This window comes from Rattus norvegicus, chromosome 4 (genome assembly GCF_021556685.1).
Source record: "Rattus norvegicus strain SHRSP/BbbUtx chromosome 4, alternate assembly SHRSP_T2T, whole genome shotgun sequence".
Taxonomy (NCBI): Eukaryota; Metazoa; Chordata; class Mammalia; order Rodentia; family Muridae; genus Rattus; species Rattus norvegicus.
Window position 1 is genome coordinate 153,887,404 of NC_141537.1, and position 16,793 is coordinate 153,904,196.

Sequence of the window (16,793 nt, forward strand, 5' to 3'; positions counted from 1 at the left end):
CCCACGTGTCGGATTACAGAAGAGACAGATAAAAGAAATTAAACAGGACCTGGTGGTGCAGGCCTATAAACCTAGCTATATGGGAGGCTAAAGCAGGAAAATTGTAAGTTCCAGGCCAGCCCTGGCAACTTAGTGTGACCCATGCCAAATAAAAGTAAAAAGAGCTGTGACTGTCGTTTAACGGTAGAGCACTTGCCTAGCAAGTCAGACCCAGTGTTCGATCCCAAATACCACAAGAAAGGAGGAAGAAGAAGGAGAAGAGGAGAAATGAGGAGAAGAGGAAGAGAGGGAGGAAGGAGAGAAAGAGGAGGAAGATGGGGAGGAGGGGGAAGAATCAAACAAACACCGTGGGCTGTTTTAGCCACCACCCCAATCAATCATAGTCACAGAAGGAAGCCTTCCCCACGCCCCCGGCCCCAGGATTTTGCTGACTTCATTGACACCCCTCCTCAGCTGCCTGCTCCCATCTTGGGAAGAGGGACTCACTGAATGCCAAAGGAGATGAGGGACACGCTAACCACCAGCAGGTCCAGGATATTGAAGTAATTTCGGCAGAAAGAGCCCTTGTGCAGGAAAGCCCCGTAAGCAGTCATCTGCAGGGAGGCAGAGAACATGAGTGAGTGACCTGCCCAAGCCTCAGAGACAACATTCAGACACCACGCTTCCTGACTACAGCATCAGCATCCCCAGGGAAGAGCCCAAGCACTGCACGGTGACAGCAGGAAGGACCGAAGGAGACACGGTGCCAAGAAACCCCGTAGCCATTCACTCAACCACCGAAGAACTTCCCCAGCTCCGGACAAGTGTCAGGTCCTTCAACCCAAAGCCTGTCAGACTGACACTGTCACGCTTCTGTAACGTTCCACTGTCCTCCATCCCCAGGCCACCACGGTGCCAGCCCTTGGGACCCTTTCGCTGCTTCTTATTGGTTATGTTTCCACTATACACACTCCCTTAACTTCCTGTCCACATTTTACCCTCAGGGCCTGCAGAGACAGTGGCATCAAGGGAAGGATGAGACGTGCCCAGATGGGTATCCAACCATCTTGATTTATCCAGGACTTAGTTGGCTTCACCACTAAAATAACCTTATACTCTAGAAAATCTCCTTCTTCTGCAAGCTGGTTAGCTCTCCTCAGAGTCTAGTGAGTTCTCCTAATAACTGTCCTCAGCCTCTCTCTCCTCCCCGGTTTCTGTGGTGCTTAGGATCTTTGACAACTGTGTAAGCTTAGTGTCACAGTCTGGTTTCTAGGCTGTATCTGGGGTCCTTTAAAGAGTAGGAGCTATGTTCAGAGGGGCACGGTACAGTGATGGAAAACATGGGCTCCGGATGCCCTGGACTCAAATCCCAACTCTGCTGTATTTCAAGCACTTCACGTGAGAAAGTTAACTTTCCTGTGGCTTGTTCACCTCGTCTCTACATCGAGATAACGGTGACACTGGTCTCATGGCTTGTGTCATGGAGTAGTTATATATAAAACACTTAGGACATGCTTCCACACAGGGTGTGCTCCACAGATGCATTCTCCCTTGCTATAACTTGGGTTAGAAATATGTATTCTTCCTGTACAAAGGAAGTTGTGTCCTTATCTATAAAGTATGAGTGGTATTTCATGTTTTTTTTTCTCGAAAGAATCAGACAGCAAAACAAAGGGAACATTCTCTGAAAATGTTCAAAACGAGACCGTGTAAGGTTTTTGTTACAGGATCTGGCTACCGTCGCCTCCTGTGGTAACACTGCTTGTAAGAAACTGTGTGTTCGCACTTTGCTGACTGAAGTAAAGGTTCATGATACCCAGGATGAGCCGGTGTAAAGCTACAGGCCCTGAAGCATCTGCCTAAGGAAAAAACTAGGAATTGATGGTCGAGAGACCAAGAGAAGTTTCCTGGTCATCTGGAGTCCAGATTTCCTCTCTGGAATCAGAGCGTGTCCAGGGTGGGACACCCAAAGACTAACACAAAAGCCAGCATGGGGAAATTGGCAAAAATAGCTCTCGCGACCTAATTCTTGCCATCTATCTCCTGCAGCAGGAGATCACGGGGGACCGGAGAAGCTGTGTTCTGCGGCAGCTTTTAGAAGTGGGGCGATTACATCAAAGGTTCTAGGGTAACATGGTTATAGAGCTCTCCCAATGGCCACAATCTGGAGGCCTCACTGGCCTGGGTCTCTGTGAAGACCTGGGCCCCAGAGAGTAGAATTAAACGGCTGCCATAATTCATATTCACCAGATAGTTCTGGACAGGGGGATAATGTGGCTCACAGCACAGTTTCTGTCTCCTGACTTTGGGCTTGTTTTGTCTGGACCCTAGAAGTAGACCAGCCCTTTAGAATGCGTGAGAATGATGGGTGAGAGCAATGGGTTATGTACACAGGCAAGGCCAGAGTAAGAATGGTTATGAGAAAAGCAGATACTTGGAAGACAGAACTTTTTTTTCAAGTCTATGTGGACTCATGGTGCCAGAAAATGCCACAACCAGGTAGCTATACAAGTGGCCTTCTAGCTTGTGCTACTGAGGGTCACCCACCTGGTCCCTGCTTCCTGAAAGGCATTTCTCAGGAAAGGCCCGAGACTAAGCATCTATATACCAAGAAAGAAATTGGATGAGACACAGCTTCCAAGTCCTTTGAGCTGGAGAGCAAGCTGTCTCTTACAATCAAATCTTAGACAGCTCAGACATGGCGTGCCTCTAGGGAGAAACCACCTCCTCACTTTTGCCATTTCCACAGCTGGTTCTGAGTCTGCTTTCCTTCTATGGAACAGTCCTCTCCATTAATCAGACTAACTGCCGTGCTCTAACCTGTCCTGTCCTCTTAAAGACACATGGCTCGGCTCCTTCAATAGTCCCTTAGAGCAAATGAAGCTCTGGGCACCATCACAGTCAGTGCCTTGGCATGATATAGGGCCACCCACCCCCAGCTGGGTGGACAAACCCAGGGGCGGGAGGCATGGGGAGCAGAGGGGATGCCGGGAGGGGTGTTCAGAAGCACAGTGAAGCATAAAAAGAGACTGGAAGCAGAAGAAGGAAGAAGTAGGGGGAAGGGCTTGCCATGGCAAAGCGTGAGAGAATTTTTGCTTGCATGGCAATCCTAAGGAGAAAGCACCATTGAAATCCTCAAGTGAAGCTCGGCATGGGCTCCTGAGAACTGGGCCTCAGAGATTTTTGTGTCCCGGGAAAGACCTCTCGGTACCGGCATGCAACCTTGAGCTTAGGGTACAACAGCAAAGCAGCTCATCACAGAAAGGGACGCTGTCCCCCATCAACACTCTGATCAGGAAAGAAAAATCCTGAGCCACGCAGCTGGCGAGCAAGGGAAGCTAAGGGTCAGAAAACAGAGCATCCGAGGTGTGAGGACATCCTGGGAGGCGCACAGAAACTCCCAACTCAAGTTGTATCTGGATGAGGCAGAAATGTCAAGCCCACTATAAGGCTGGGCAGGATATGAGGGTTTCATCAGGGAAAGAAAGGCCTGTTGCTGGCACTGGTGCACGGGGTGGACATCAGCTTGTATCTACCCCAAGGATGAGCTGAAGAGAGGCCTGAGCTCCTTGGGAGAGGGCATCTCAGGCAAGTGTCCCGGGAAGATGTTTAAGCTGAAGCCTGTGCTCAGAGACTCTGACCCTTCTGTTCTGTGCAAAGGTGAAGAATCTCTACCTTGCCCAGAGAGAAGCCAACAATACCCAAGGTCCTACGTCCTGGGTGCACCATCAAGGCCATGCTTTGATTTACAGGTGCAGACATATATGTAACAGGGCCTCTCATCAGAGCTGCAGGTTACCAGGGGATTAGAGCAGCAGGTTACCAAAGGTTAAAGACAATCTCTAGTTGTCTTATGATCCAGTTAGGACGCTGGCTGCCAATCCTGCTTCAGGTCCACCATTAGTGTGGCATGGCCCCAGTTTCTGCTCAGCTCTTCTGATTGCTTTGGTGGGGAGGAAGGTGTGGATGACAGGCCTCCAAAGAGAGGGGACAAAGTGACTCCTTCATGCTCCAGAGGTCTTGCCTTTCTAGAGTTTGTGTGGCATTTCCTCTATGCAGGAGGAGGGAGAGAGAATTTCAAGTAGGGCTCAGCCACCGGACTGGTTGGAGAAGGTACAGGCGAGCTGAGCACTGCTGACAGCCACCATGCTCGGCCAGTGATGGGACAGCACCCGTGGTGACACAGCCAGCATGTGACTTTCATCGGAGCTGGGACTAAGTGGTAGCATGAAGTGAAGCACAAGAGTCAGAGAGTGAAGGAGACAGAAGAGTCAGCCAGACAGAGCGGAAACACAGAGAGACAGAGACACATGGCTCAGGGGAGCATTACCTTAAGGATAATTTCTAATGTAAAGATACTAGTGAAGACATAGTCTGCATTGCCTAGGATCTGAAAAATAAGCAGAATTGGATTAGTGGCTCTGAGAGTGCACCCAACACCAACAGGAGCATGTGTTAGCGACAAGACAGACAGCAGCCGAGAGCTGGGACTGGCAGAGAGAGGAAGGAAGAGAGAGGGGGTGGGGCTTTACCTTTAGAGCAATTTCAATGGTGAAAATGGTGGTAAAAACAATGTCAAAATAAAACAGAATCTGCAAAACAGAAACAAACAGGATGGGGAGGGTGGGGGGGCGGGGCACAAGCAGGGCAGGGGGAGAGGTCAGTGGATGTTCACCAGAAAAGGAAAAGCACTTCAAAACAAGGTGCATTCCCACCCCCACCACACCACCAGAGCCTTTGCACACGGGGACAGGTGAGGAGACAGGTAGGAAAGACTTCACAACATTAGCTCCCACTCGGGGCTAGCACAGGTGGCTCTGGCTCGGTGTGGTGTCTGCAGGCAGGTGTGGGAGCTTCCAGGGCAGGCCTCAGCCGGAACTGGGTGTGAGCAGCATCTACTTGGATGCTTCTCTCATCAACCCAATTTACTCACAAACCCAGAGTGGACCATGGATGTTGGTCAAAAGACCAGTGAACGGGTTTGTTTTTGCAGGGCCACTGAAATATGCTGTCATGGCCTTGGGCCTCCAGGTCAGCCCAGGTTGAGGACAAGCTGACTGATACTTGATTTCATCTTGGGAGATGGACCAGAGCTGAGGTCATTCCTGCTGACCTCAGCAATACAGCCTGGAACAGGCAGGATCCCAGAGCTGAGAGCTTTGATTATGGATATGGCTTTGGAGCAGTGGCTCTTTTCCTCATGCCTGTGTGGCTGAGATTTAATAAAGCTTTGGGCGTTTGAGGTCTAGTAATTCTTATTTTAGTATTTAATATTGATCGCCAGAACCCTGGGTAGCTCCAATCAGACTCCCACTATCAAAGATGATCGCAGTTTTCTTACAGTGTCAGCCATACCATTGGCACCTAGTTGCCAACGCTCCTCCTTGGTCAGAGGAATGGGAGCAGGGCATGAGACCAGGGGCCTCATCGCTGACTTCCAGGCAACTTGAGCTTCCTGGGGAACATCCACAGGCAACAAGATGCCTGACCACTGTCCATTATCAACTAGCCAGATGCATTTAGGTACATGCTCACTTGTTTAGTGAAAAATCCCAGGCTGGGTTTTCTGTCAAAGCCCTAATGTCTTAAGGGAATCATCAATGTCTACAGATTATGAGGTTCACAACAGGCCTCCTAACTGAGCAAGGAAGGCAGCAGCAGCTGTGGGCCTGCTCCACTCTCAGGACAGGGTGCACAGAACAAAATGGAGTGCATACGTGGTTCCTGAAGGAGGTGTGCTGGACGGGGTCCTCAGCCGCCAGGGAGATGCTACTGAGCAGAATGAAGAAGAGGATGAGGTTGGTGAAGATCGTGTCATTGACAATGCGGTGGCACTGCAGGCGGAACCTACGTGGGAAGGAGGGAGAGAAAGATGTGTCAGGAAAGATGGGGTACCACTCGGGCCTCAGGAGCCCGTCCCTTTGGTCCTGATACACAAGCTGGACAATTTCAGTCCTGCTTAGCCTATGATGTCTCAGTGTGAAGTATGAAAGGCAACCACTGTCCAAGTAGGAATGCTTCACGCACTCAAACCCGAAGAGGGGAGTAACTGTAGACCAACTGATTTACAATCCAGGACTCTCCACATAAGTTGTGAGGAGCTGGGAGCACCCACGCTGCTCCTGTAGGTTGGACACAGGCAAGTGCTAGGCTTGGTTATAGGAAGAAACAGAGTTCCTTTTCCCTGCCTTTCCTTACACACCTGTTGTTTGGGCTGAAGATGAAAAATGCACTGGCTTCCGGCATGGGGACTGCCTTTTCCTTAAGGTGCAGCTCAGACAGGGGCCGGGGGCGTGGGCCCACAGGCATCTCAGGCTCCTCCTCATCCTCTTCACCTACGAGGAAGAGAAAAGCTCCATTCTCAGCACCCCCGCCACTCACTCCCACCTCTGTGCCCACTTCCCGACACATCCTGCTGCAGGATCAAGACATCATTGCTGGTGCTGCTGAACGATGAGATGCTAATCGAGGCAGATGCTCTGCCCCTTCCCTTGGGGCCATCCAAGGCCGCCTCTGGTAGAGACAGACGTTGCAGGAAGTATATAGTCCTAGGGGCTGTAAGTAGGATGAGCGATATGTCCTAACCAGCGATATGTACAAATTGTTCTGGATTCAAAACTGAAAACCCCACATGCTTAGAAATCCCCTAGTATGGAGAAAAAAAACCCCAGATGACTGGTTACCCTTGTTGGAAGGTGCTAGAGCACAGGCTGGGTAAACCCAGGCATTGATATTAGCTGTAGCCAAGTAAAGGGGATGGCTTAGCTCACTTGTGGAATACCTTATGGACAATTCTGTTTTTGAATACCCACTGATCAAACGAGGGGACTTACTATTGTCTCATAGCTGAACTGACATGGCCACAAACTGCCTTCTAAATATTTATTTTTATGCCTGGAAACCAACGTTCCTTTCAGCCATAATCGGAGAATCTTTTAACGGAAATGGATGGTAGTAAACGCAGAGGCTCATGGTTGCCGTATGTGCTCGGCCCTAAGTAGGACATTTATATTTAAGACTCAGGGGTGGAAGGATTCCGTGAGACTGAAGGTAGCCTAGGAGTTGCAGGATGTTATCTTCTGGGTATGACAAGCACTGCACGCAGGGCCCCACGGCAGCTGAACTTGCCTTTACACAGCCTGCGTAAGACTGGGCCTATCATTAATCAATCATGGATGGGGCGAGACTTGTGAGCCCTACTTCTCCCTGCTGAACTACGGGCTCCACTGGCTTTTTCAGCTGTATACCCACGGAAGAGCCCACCAGGCTGCAATGGAGACCTCTAATACCATTGTCACACAGGCAGCTCTGATTAGGTCCTGCATAGACAGCTCTGACTAAGCTCAGGGAACCAAACAAAAAGACATGAATGTAGGGAAGGGGGCAGGTATGATGGAGGTGGGAGGGAGGCAGAAGCGGTGGGGGTGGGGTAAGAGTAACCAGAATGCACTACACACTATAGTCACGCATAAAATTGTCACACAACAAATTTAATTAAAATTCACTTTTAAAAACTTAACAAATTATACTTCACCCCCATTTCTCAGAAAACAAGGCAGGGAGAGTAGAGCTTAGGCAACGACAAGAGGCCCTACATCCTGATGCTAGACACTGACATCAAGTGAAGGGGTTCCTTTGCTCTTCTAGCCAGCGGCACAACTTGGGGAAATCGAAGGCGAACCGTTCCTATTTAGCTTGCCTCACAGCATCTGTGGGAGAAGGCTCTGTATGTGCTTCTGGTCAAACGTTCTTGGAATCTGGCAAAGGCAGCAGTAACCCGGATGCTCCAGAAATGCCTTTATCTAAATCATGGCCCCGTTTCTTTCTGAATATGGCCCTTGCATCTGGTCCCCCCCGTGCTGAGCTCCTCCTAGGACGGAATGGTAGTAATGGTGCACAATATTTCAGAACACTGTCTGGCATGCAGCTGGAGCTGTGGAAGCGTCATCTCTCGCATCTCTACCCACAGGACAGATGCCGAGCGTATGAAATCAGTGCTTAGCCTCCTTCTCAGTCTCATCCTTCCCTGATCTGAATCTCTATCACCTCCTGGCTAGCCACTTCAGTGTGGTGACTCTCATTCTCCATGCGCACCCAGAATTCCAGAGTACGATCTTAGAAACAGTGTCTTTGCGGACACAATCAATTATGATTAGTCTGCCGGGCCATCCATCTAATGATAGTTGCGCTTACAAGAAGGTTTCAAGGCTCGCGCAAGTTAGAAGGCCATGTGAATAAAAACAGACAGAGATTAGCATGGTTGGTCTGTAAGGTGAGTACTTCTGGCTACCAGAAGGCATTAGGAAGGGGCAAGCAAAGGTTTGTCATAGAGTGGACAGGATGAGGATGGCTCCCCTAAAACTTGATGTCAGACTTTAAGTGAGGGAGAAGGCATCCAGTGTGTGGTTATTTCTTGGGTCCCAGAAAGCTGCAATGCCATGTGCTTTGGGGTAGGTTAATGCTCTCCATGTTTGAGCATCCCTTCCTTGCCTTCTGTGCAGAGCTGACAGGATGTCAGTGTAGAGACATGGATATAAGAAAGGTGCTTGTAGGGGAAAGGGGAGGGGACTAACAAGGGTGGGAGGGAACCGAAGAGGGTAAAGAGGTGAGACTAACCAGAATGCATTATATATGGATGAAACTGTCAAGGAATAACTTTAATAAAAATATTCCTTATAAGATTAACAAATTATACTTAAAACTAAAAAAAAAAAACAACTCAAAAGACAAAAACCAAACCAACCAAAGAAAAGACAACCCTCCTCAAAACAAAACAAAACAAACAAAACAAAACAAAACAAAACACCCCAACCAACCAATCAACCAAATGACCAAAAAGACCCAAACCCCTCTCTGAATTCAGGAGGCAGGGGAGGGTGATCTCTGGTTGAGTTTAAGGCCAGCCTGGTCTGCAGTGTCAGCCAGAATTCTTTAGTAGGACTTTGTCTCACAAACAAAAAGCAGAAAACATAAACAAAAATTTCATAAAAATTCTGGCCAACTAAACAAACATCCAAAATCAAACAAAACCCCACCATATTTTCCCAGAAAATGTGCTTCAGAGAGTAGCCTTCATCCCAGGGCCCTGAGTGCTTGGGCTTCAAGCAGTGACTTCTCACCCATCCCTCCGTCCTGTCTCCCAAGTTCTGGTGCGAAATGCTTGTGTTATGACATCTGTTTATATGGTGCCCATGAGGTCTGCGTATGGTAGAACCAGAGCTTTGTGATTACAGACAAGCATTCTACCTGCTGAGCCACACCGCCAGCCCTTTGTTTTGGTAACGTCGAATCCTCCATACTTTCGTAAGCAACATAACCACAGGCTCCCACCTTTGACCTATGTTGCCTTGCCAAAGGCCCGTGCTACCCCTTCAGATGGCCACAGACTTCGGCCTCTGACTCTGTGAATGAGTCAGGCTTTCCTACTTACAGAGTACACTATCTCTGGTGTTTCCTCAATGACAGAAAGCTGACCATCAGGAAAATTAAAGGGATGCAAGGACCAAGAAAAATGAAGGCAAATGTCAACACTCTATCAGCCTAGAACAATACAGCTCAAAATCACTGTCACAGACTAGGAGCTCTGCCATGGCCCTTGACGTGCAGAAGTTTGTGGTGGGGGCTTCAAGCTTGGCTGCAGCTGGGAATGTCTGTGAAAAGATTCTAGTTCAGATTGTTCTCAGCTCCCCAACTGTACATGGGGCTGCGACCTACGGGCCACAGCAGCTTGCGATGGGCCCTTCTTGGGGCCAAAAGTGGTGTGTTCTCTTGCTGTAATTTTATTTAAACTTTAAAAAATATACACAGGGGTAGAGAGACTTGTAGAGTAGCTCTCTCTGTCTGTCTGTCTGCTCTCATCATTTCTTACCATTTGCCTGATCTCCCAGTTTTATTTATCCTTTCTGCTGTCACTTTAGGAGATTGCTGAAGTGTTTGTAAAGCAACTTCTAAATACTTCAGACTCTAGACACAAACACTGTAGTATTTTCGAAACAGAATCGCCACATTTTTACACTAACATGATTAACTAAAACCTACTTAAAATAATTTAGCTCCTAGTCCACATTCTCCCCATTATCTCAAAAACTTCACTTTAACATAGAAATTGTTTATTGAAGACCTAGACGACATCTTTCCATTACGTCGAGTCATTGTTTCTAGCAAGTCTTTAATATTCCATGCAGCCTTCCACATAAACCCTTGAGGGTTTTAAGGCATCAAACTCTGGACACACCCTGCTCTTCATTATATGTGAGGCCACACTCACCAAATCCCACTTCCCCTGCAGGAAGAAGGGAAGGTGGGTGGGTGGAGGAGAAAGGGAGCTTCCAGGGAAGAGGCCTATCACACTCTTGGAGGCCCAGTAGGAAACCAGTGGAGGCAGAGCAACATGGACTCATGGCTTTGCTTTTAAAAAAAACGTGATTCTCCACCACCTCCCTGGGTTTCCAGCCCAACGCGGCCTGACCTTTGGAGAAGAAAGGTCATTCAAATCCACAATCATTTGCTGTCTGTTGACTTCAAGCTCGGAGTTGGTGACAGATTGTCATCTCGAGGAAGCAAGCCTAAGGCTTATGCCAGGATGGGGCTTCCAGAAGCTGGGAATGTGTATGGTGAAGGAGAGCCAGGACCTCCGACCTCAAAACCCTCCAAAAGGAGACAGCCTGTCAGTCACGAGTCAGACAGAGGCACAGCATGTAGTCAGCAAGAGTTCCTTTTGCAATGAGAGACCTGAAAGCATTTTATGGAGCCACAAATGGGACATCTGTGATGGCAGCTGTCCTCATAGTGAGCAATGCCTCCTGGGTAATGACAAGATGGATTTCGGATTGACTATTATTAGGTGAGCATAATGCAGCAGCATATGCTATACTAATCAAATACGCAAGTTGACAGCAATAGCAATACACACGGTGCACTGAGACCTTAAAACACAATGGTGGCTTGGGAGCGCAGCTTCTTCTTCTTCTTCTTTTTTTTTTTTTTGGTTCTTTTTTTTTTTTTTTCGGAGCTGGGGACAGAACCCAGGGCCTTGCGCTTCCTAGGTAAGCGCTCTACCGCTGAGCTAAATCCCCAGCCCCGGGAGCGCAGCTTCTTAAGCTGTGGGTCATGACCCCATAAGGGGTATCGTAAATAAATGTGGGGGTTATAAAAACTTTGCCCGTAGTGAACGGTTTATGAATGTGCAGTTGCCAGGATAGAGTTCAAAAGCAAAGGTGAGACATGAGACAAGTCGGAGAGGCTCTGAAGCACTTACTCACGTGTTACACAGCTTCACCGTGGCCTAGGTTCTAACGCCTAGCGTGCGCTTCCACTGTGCGTGCCACCAACCCATGCTATGCTAGCAAGGACCACCTGAGACACTGCGACTCAGATTTAAAGCCACTGCCAACTGTAAGGTACACACAGAATCTTCTGCAGTTGTCGAATCATAATGGTTCAGTTGTGGGAAACAGGTAAAATTTTACTATTGTTGTTCCTTTATTGTAAGGATCAAATTATCCTCGAATCTTCATGTGTTAGAATACTAGATTTTAAGAATTGCTGATCGAGTCACTGACTGGTGTCATTAAAAAATTATGAAATGAACTTTGGTTTGGGATTAGGATGACATTTCTAACAATTTCTATATCTGGCCCTAAGCACAGGCCTATTGTTTTATACTAAGTTTTATATGGAATTGTATTATCACTGGCAATTTAAAATAAAATATTGATCAATTGTGAGAAATATTGAAGATGCTCTGTGTCCTGCAGCTTGGAATATTCAGCCAAATTTGTTTCTTTATATAAAAATGAGTCTATTGATCTCTTTAGTATGAAAATTTGCATTAGTCTTTAATAGCTGGTAAAATTATATGTATATGGGAGAATTGTTTTATGATAGTTCTTCATGAAATTTATTACTATTAGAACATATTTAATTTGTATTTTATATACCTATATACTTGAAGTTGCATAAAATTTCCTTGGGTATGGCTGAAAAGATAGCTCAGAGGTTATGAGCACTAGGTCTAAGTGGACCCAGGCTCAAGTCCCATTAGACACATGGTGGCTCACAACCATTTATAATCCCGGTTCCAAAGGGATTCAATGCCTTCTATGGCCTTTGTGGGCACCACGCACGCACACGGTGTATAGATATTCATGCAGGCAAAACACCAGTACACATAAAAAATAAAAATATTTTTTTAACAAAAATTTTTTTTGAGTGAAAAGAGAACACAAGTGGAAAACGTGACGACCCTTTTAGGGTGGAAGAAGCTGAGGGGCAGATCATACTCACACTCCTCACACTCACCACACTCACACTCACACTCACACTCACGCGGACAGAATGAGTTCTACCGCCCACAGTGGACGGGGATGAGCCTGGAGTTCACAGTAGCCTGGTACTTATTTTATGAAGAACTAGGTAAGAGATGTTCAAAGTCTCCAAAAATAGGGATATAGAAATGTTAATTACCTGATTCGATCAGTGTATATCATACGTGGATAAGTATATCTCTTTGCACTCCAAAGAGATGTGCAATTATCACAGGCTAATAAATATTTTAAATATGTTAACCATGATGGAAATGTTAGCTACCCCAATTCCACACGGCCCACACACTGAATTAGCACTGATGGGGGAACTAAACCTCTTAAAAAACCATTAAAACAGCAATTTAAAAAAGAATAAGTCAAAGTAATTATAATTTTAAAAGCCTTCTTCAAATGTGGTATTGTCTCTCTTAATATGATTATGAGAAAACCAGGAAGAGCCTTTCCCTCAGATGGCAGCCGGTAATACTGAAGTCCAGATGTGAGATGCTTCGTGGTGAAGGGGCTGGGAGGGGAACTAGCCCCATGATCCTCAGTGCTTGGCCACTCCCCCACAGCTGAGTCTGTACCCGAAGTCTCAGGGTCAGAAGTATAAAGGTACCTGCAGTGTCTGGGTTGGAGTGGGGACTCTTGTCCTCATTTTCACTGGGCTGGAGGTCATCCATGTTGATCTAAGCAACCAAGGGAGGAAGAAGAATTCAGTTAGATGTGTGCCAGGGATCTTGAGCTGAGAGGAGCCTTGGAATGACATCATAGCTCAGGGCTGAGCTAAAAAAATGTGCACCTTTGTCCCTGAACCTGGTAGCAACACTCAGAGCACCAGGAAAGGCTGAGGGTTTACCAGTGTTTTCTTTCCTTTCACTTCTGCCTGTCACCCTCTTCTCCCCTCACCCGTTCCTTCTTTCCTTCAGGTAAAGGACAAGGAAGACCCTCCCTGACTTTGCGATGGCCCCTGAACTCCTCAGTAAGCCCCTCACCTTGGTAGTGGGCGGGGATTCTCCATCTGCTGTAATGGACTTCAGCTCAATTTTCTCCTCTTTGCTCTCCTCTACTGCTGGTTTCTCCATCACCTCCTGTTTCTTTTCTGGGCTGGCAGTCCTGGCCGGTCAGCAGGGAAAAAACCCAGAAAGGAATGTTTACTGGAATGACAGTGGACAGTGCAGCTAGGAGCTGCTTTGTGGGCTTCTAGGGGCAGCAAGATCAGCTCTGGGCCCGTGTTATCTTTTCTCTAGGACACATCTGACTTGCAGCTCCACCGTAAGCTCCACAGGTTAAGCTCTGGTTATCTGGCACACATCTGATCTCATCCAGAGCCTTGGCTGTTCACCCATTAAATCAGAGGATTCTGGGTCTTACTTACGATTGAGTCCTAAAGGCCCTCTGCTCAGTGTCCAGCAGAGACGTGGCATATGACTGCCCTTGCTAGATAATTATGGGATGGAATATAGAACCTTATATTGTCTTCCTAGGACCCCAATAGTACAAAAGGATCTATTTCTGAAAGCATCGTTTTCTGAGATGGAGTTGGGTTTTCTTCTGAAGGTGGCTTTCCCTTCTCTCCTTGTGTTCCCATGGCTTCTCTTCCCAAATAATTGCTCCTCACTTCCTGCACTGGTGGGGGAAATGCACCACCTCTGCAGAGACTACAGAGCAATGTCTAGGAGCCTTAGGAGAAGTCAAATTCCTGCAGGAACCTCGCTCAGCCAGGATGCCCACCAGAGGAGCACCAGCCCTTTCTCCCAAACCAGTGGGGATGGCATTCTAAGCTTAGAGGGTTACCTGGCCAGCTTCTTTCTCTCCTTCTCTTCTTCTTCCTCTTTTTGGGCAGAGGTCAGGCTCTCCGCATCAGCCAGGTTGTCCACCGCAATGGCCAAGAACACATTCAGTAGGATATCTGTTTGTGTCCACTCTTAAAGAAAACGACCCTTGGTTTTGGGAAGCATGAAGGGCACGGGGGTTGGGGAGAGTATACGCATGCAGAAATAAGAGTTGCCCAGGACAGGCCGATTCTCCTCTTTCCCGACCATCCTGCTTACTATTTGGAGTTTTCTAAGTGGCTGAGACAAGGCTGGCTTGGTGGATGGGAGAAGGGTAGGTCTGAAGTACCAGCCCTGCCTCGTGCTTCTATTGCTAGACTTCGTTGTTTGTTTTTACCACTGAAGTACCTGTCTCTGACTGACATTACAGGCAGCACCATCTCTGGGAGACTGCTCTTAAGACTTGTTTGTTCACCAGAACAGGGCACCAAAGAGATGGCTTAGAACCTCTGTCAGCTTTTATTGTGAACCCATGCATACAACACCCCCTAGAGAGTCTGACTAGAGTTGGCCAGCCTTGAGACTTCTTCACTTAAGCAGTCATCTGCCCGTCTCTCCCACCTTGTCAAGTCCTGCTTTTTCACCAATAGAAACACTATGGGCCAGAGAACCGCAAAGAGGGGATAGCTGGAAAGGTCTTAGGTCATTAAACCCCACACCCAGCCCAGGGCATTCATAAAGTCACATCTCTTCCTACGCAGAGCTAAAACTCCACAGAAGAGGGCTTCGCTCTAGAAGACTACTGGTCCTTGACCCTTGACCTTGGAGCATAGGAGGGGCATGCGGTGCACTATCCCAGCCTCTTAGTGAGGCTGTGTAAGCAGCACTTCCTGTCAGCCTGTGGCAAGTTCAGATAAGGGTGTCAGAATGCTTAGAGCAAGAAGTGTTCAGATTTCAATTTATTTTTCAAATTTTGAAATAAATCATGATGGGATTTATCTTGAGCACAGGGCCTAAAGTACATTTGATTTATATACACATCTGATTTATAGACATCTGATTTAAATACATCTTTTACGCAGACTCTGACATCTACTTCATAAAAAACCTCTAATAATTTTGTCTATGAAGTGCTCTTGTGGATTTCTACCTAATGCAACCTACAGGCTCTTCAGAGGGTCCAGATATTGCATTGTTGGATAGGGATGGCCCAGCCTGTCTCACACGGTGGACACACCGAGGAGGAAGGCCTTTGGTGTGCTAGAGGTCACCCAGAGGATAGAATGCCAATTTTGCCTGCAGGTGGCATAGTGTTCTTGATTTCTGAAGTTCAGAAACTGAGAACTTAACTCAAATTTCAGGCTAGAGTGTTTCCATTTTATCACCCAGCTCCGGACTCCACTCTCACAGGCTCAGACAGTGGGAGAGGAGAAACAAACAAGGGCGAGAGGCCCTGGGGTCCTGTCCCCGACTCAGACAGGGAAGGAGCTATCAGGTCCCCTTGGTAACTTGTGCAGCATGGCCTATGACTTCAGCGCTGAGAACAGCTTCACAGGGAGGGAACTGATGAACGCACAGGGTGGAGGTCTGAGTAGATTCAATAGCTCCAGAGTGAGCAGGGCACATACCTCCAGGCGTATTTCATCCAAGCCAGAGAAAGTTTGGCTGCACAGATCACAGTGCCTGGGGGCCTCATTCACTTAGACTATGAGCAGAACACACTTCCTAGAGAGGGGTGACCCAGTTCAGAACTGTGTGGTGCACTGTCTCCTGTGTCCCAGCTGCAGCCTGCACCCAGACCCACACCACTGCTGAAGTGATCCTAGGCCAGGCCACACTTCCTTCCAAGAGCGGTCTTGCCTAGCTAGTCTATGGTTGGGCAGCCACAGCACAGAGCCCCAACCAGGGCCTTGGAGCACGCGCATGGCACTGTGCTAAAGGCCGAGAGGGGCAGCAGGGTTGGGGCAGCATCAGCACCAAAGGATACAATTTCCACAGATGAAGAGGATGATGAAGTAAATACAGACTAACATCCCTGGAAAAGAGGGGCCGCCATAAGCCATGATCCCATCATACATCACCGAATTCCAGTCCTCCCCGGTCAGGATCTGAATGACACATTCCCACCAATAAGGGACACAGCGTTAGACCAACAGCAAAGCCCCAAACTCCCCTGCCCTACCCTTCCTGCCCTGTCCCACTGTCTTAACAGAAACGTCCCAAGTCTCCTTTCCACATTTTGTCCTTGTTCTGGCTCCCAATTATTCTTAAGAACTACAACCCACAAAGTGCAGGGCCACTAGCAAATGGAAAGGCTCTGTGGTCAACACAGTATGCTGTTCTTTACAGAGGGTAAAAGAGATGGCCCTTACTAGTTCCCTGGGTGGCACTATCAGGTGATTGCGATCTTGAGGACACTGACAGGCCACACCCAAGACTATTAAACAGAATCTTTAGGTGCCATTGTTAAGATTTTAGCAATATACACACACTATTCCCTCTTACCTACTTTTAAACCCAAATACACACTATTCCAGGTCTGTCGTATGCCAAAGCATTCATGAAAGTATGGCTTTGGACCAGCCCTAATTCTTCCAGCGGCAAGGACATGGCTGATGTGGCTTATGGGTACCACGGCCACACAAACATTTGTAAACGGATCGATTAGAGGTTGTTTTGTTTTAGTCCACCCACATAGCTCCATGGAGGGCTGAGGGACAAGACGTGACAGAAA

General features: G+C 47.7%; 1 protein-coding gene across 29 annotated transcripts in view; it reads right to left on the reverse strand.

The window, feature by feature from the left end:
• Cacna1c (calcium voltage-gated channel subunit alpha1 C) overlaps positions 1 to 16,793 on the reverse strand; it is a 623,916-nt gene that overhangs the window by 78,284 nt on the left and 528,839 nt on the right. For 10 of the 29 annotated variants that reach the window (XM_087655872.1, XM_087655873.1, XM_087655861.1 and 7 more), the window contains 8 exons: positions 16,047 to 16,167; positions 14,082 to 14,196; positions 13,280 to 13,400; positions 12,904 to 12,973; positions 6,182 to 6,314; positions 5,697 to 5,826; positions 4,310 to 4,369; positions 487 to 593 (listed from right to left, as the gene is read on the reverse strand). In XM_087655872.1, coding sequence (XP_087511998.1) covers positions 487 to 593; positions 4,310 to 4,369; positions 5,697 to 5,826; positions 6,182 to 6,314; positions 12,904 to 12,973; positions 13,280 to 13,400; positions 14,082 to 14,196; positions 16,047 to 16,167 — 857 coding nt within the window. 29 annotated transcript variants of the gene reach the window in all.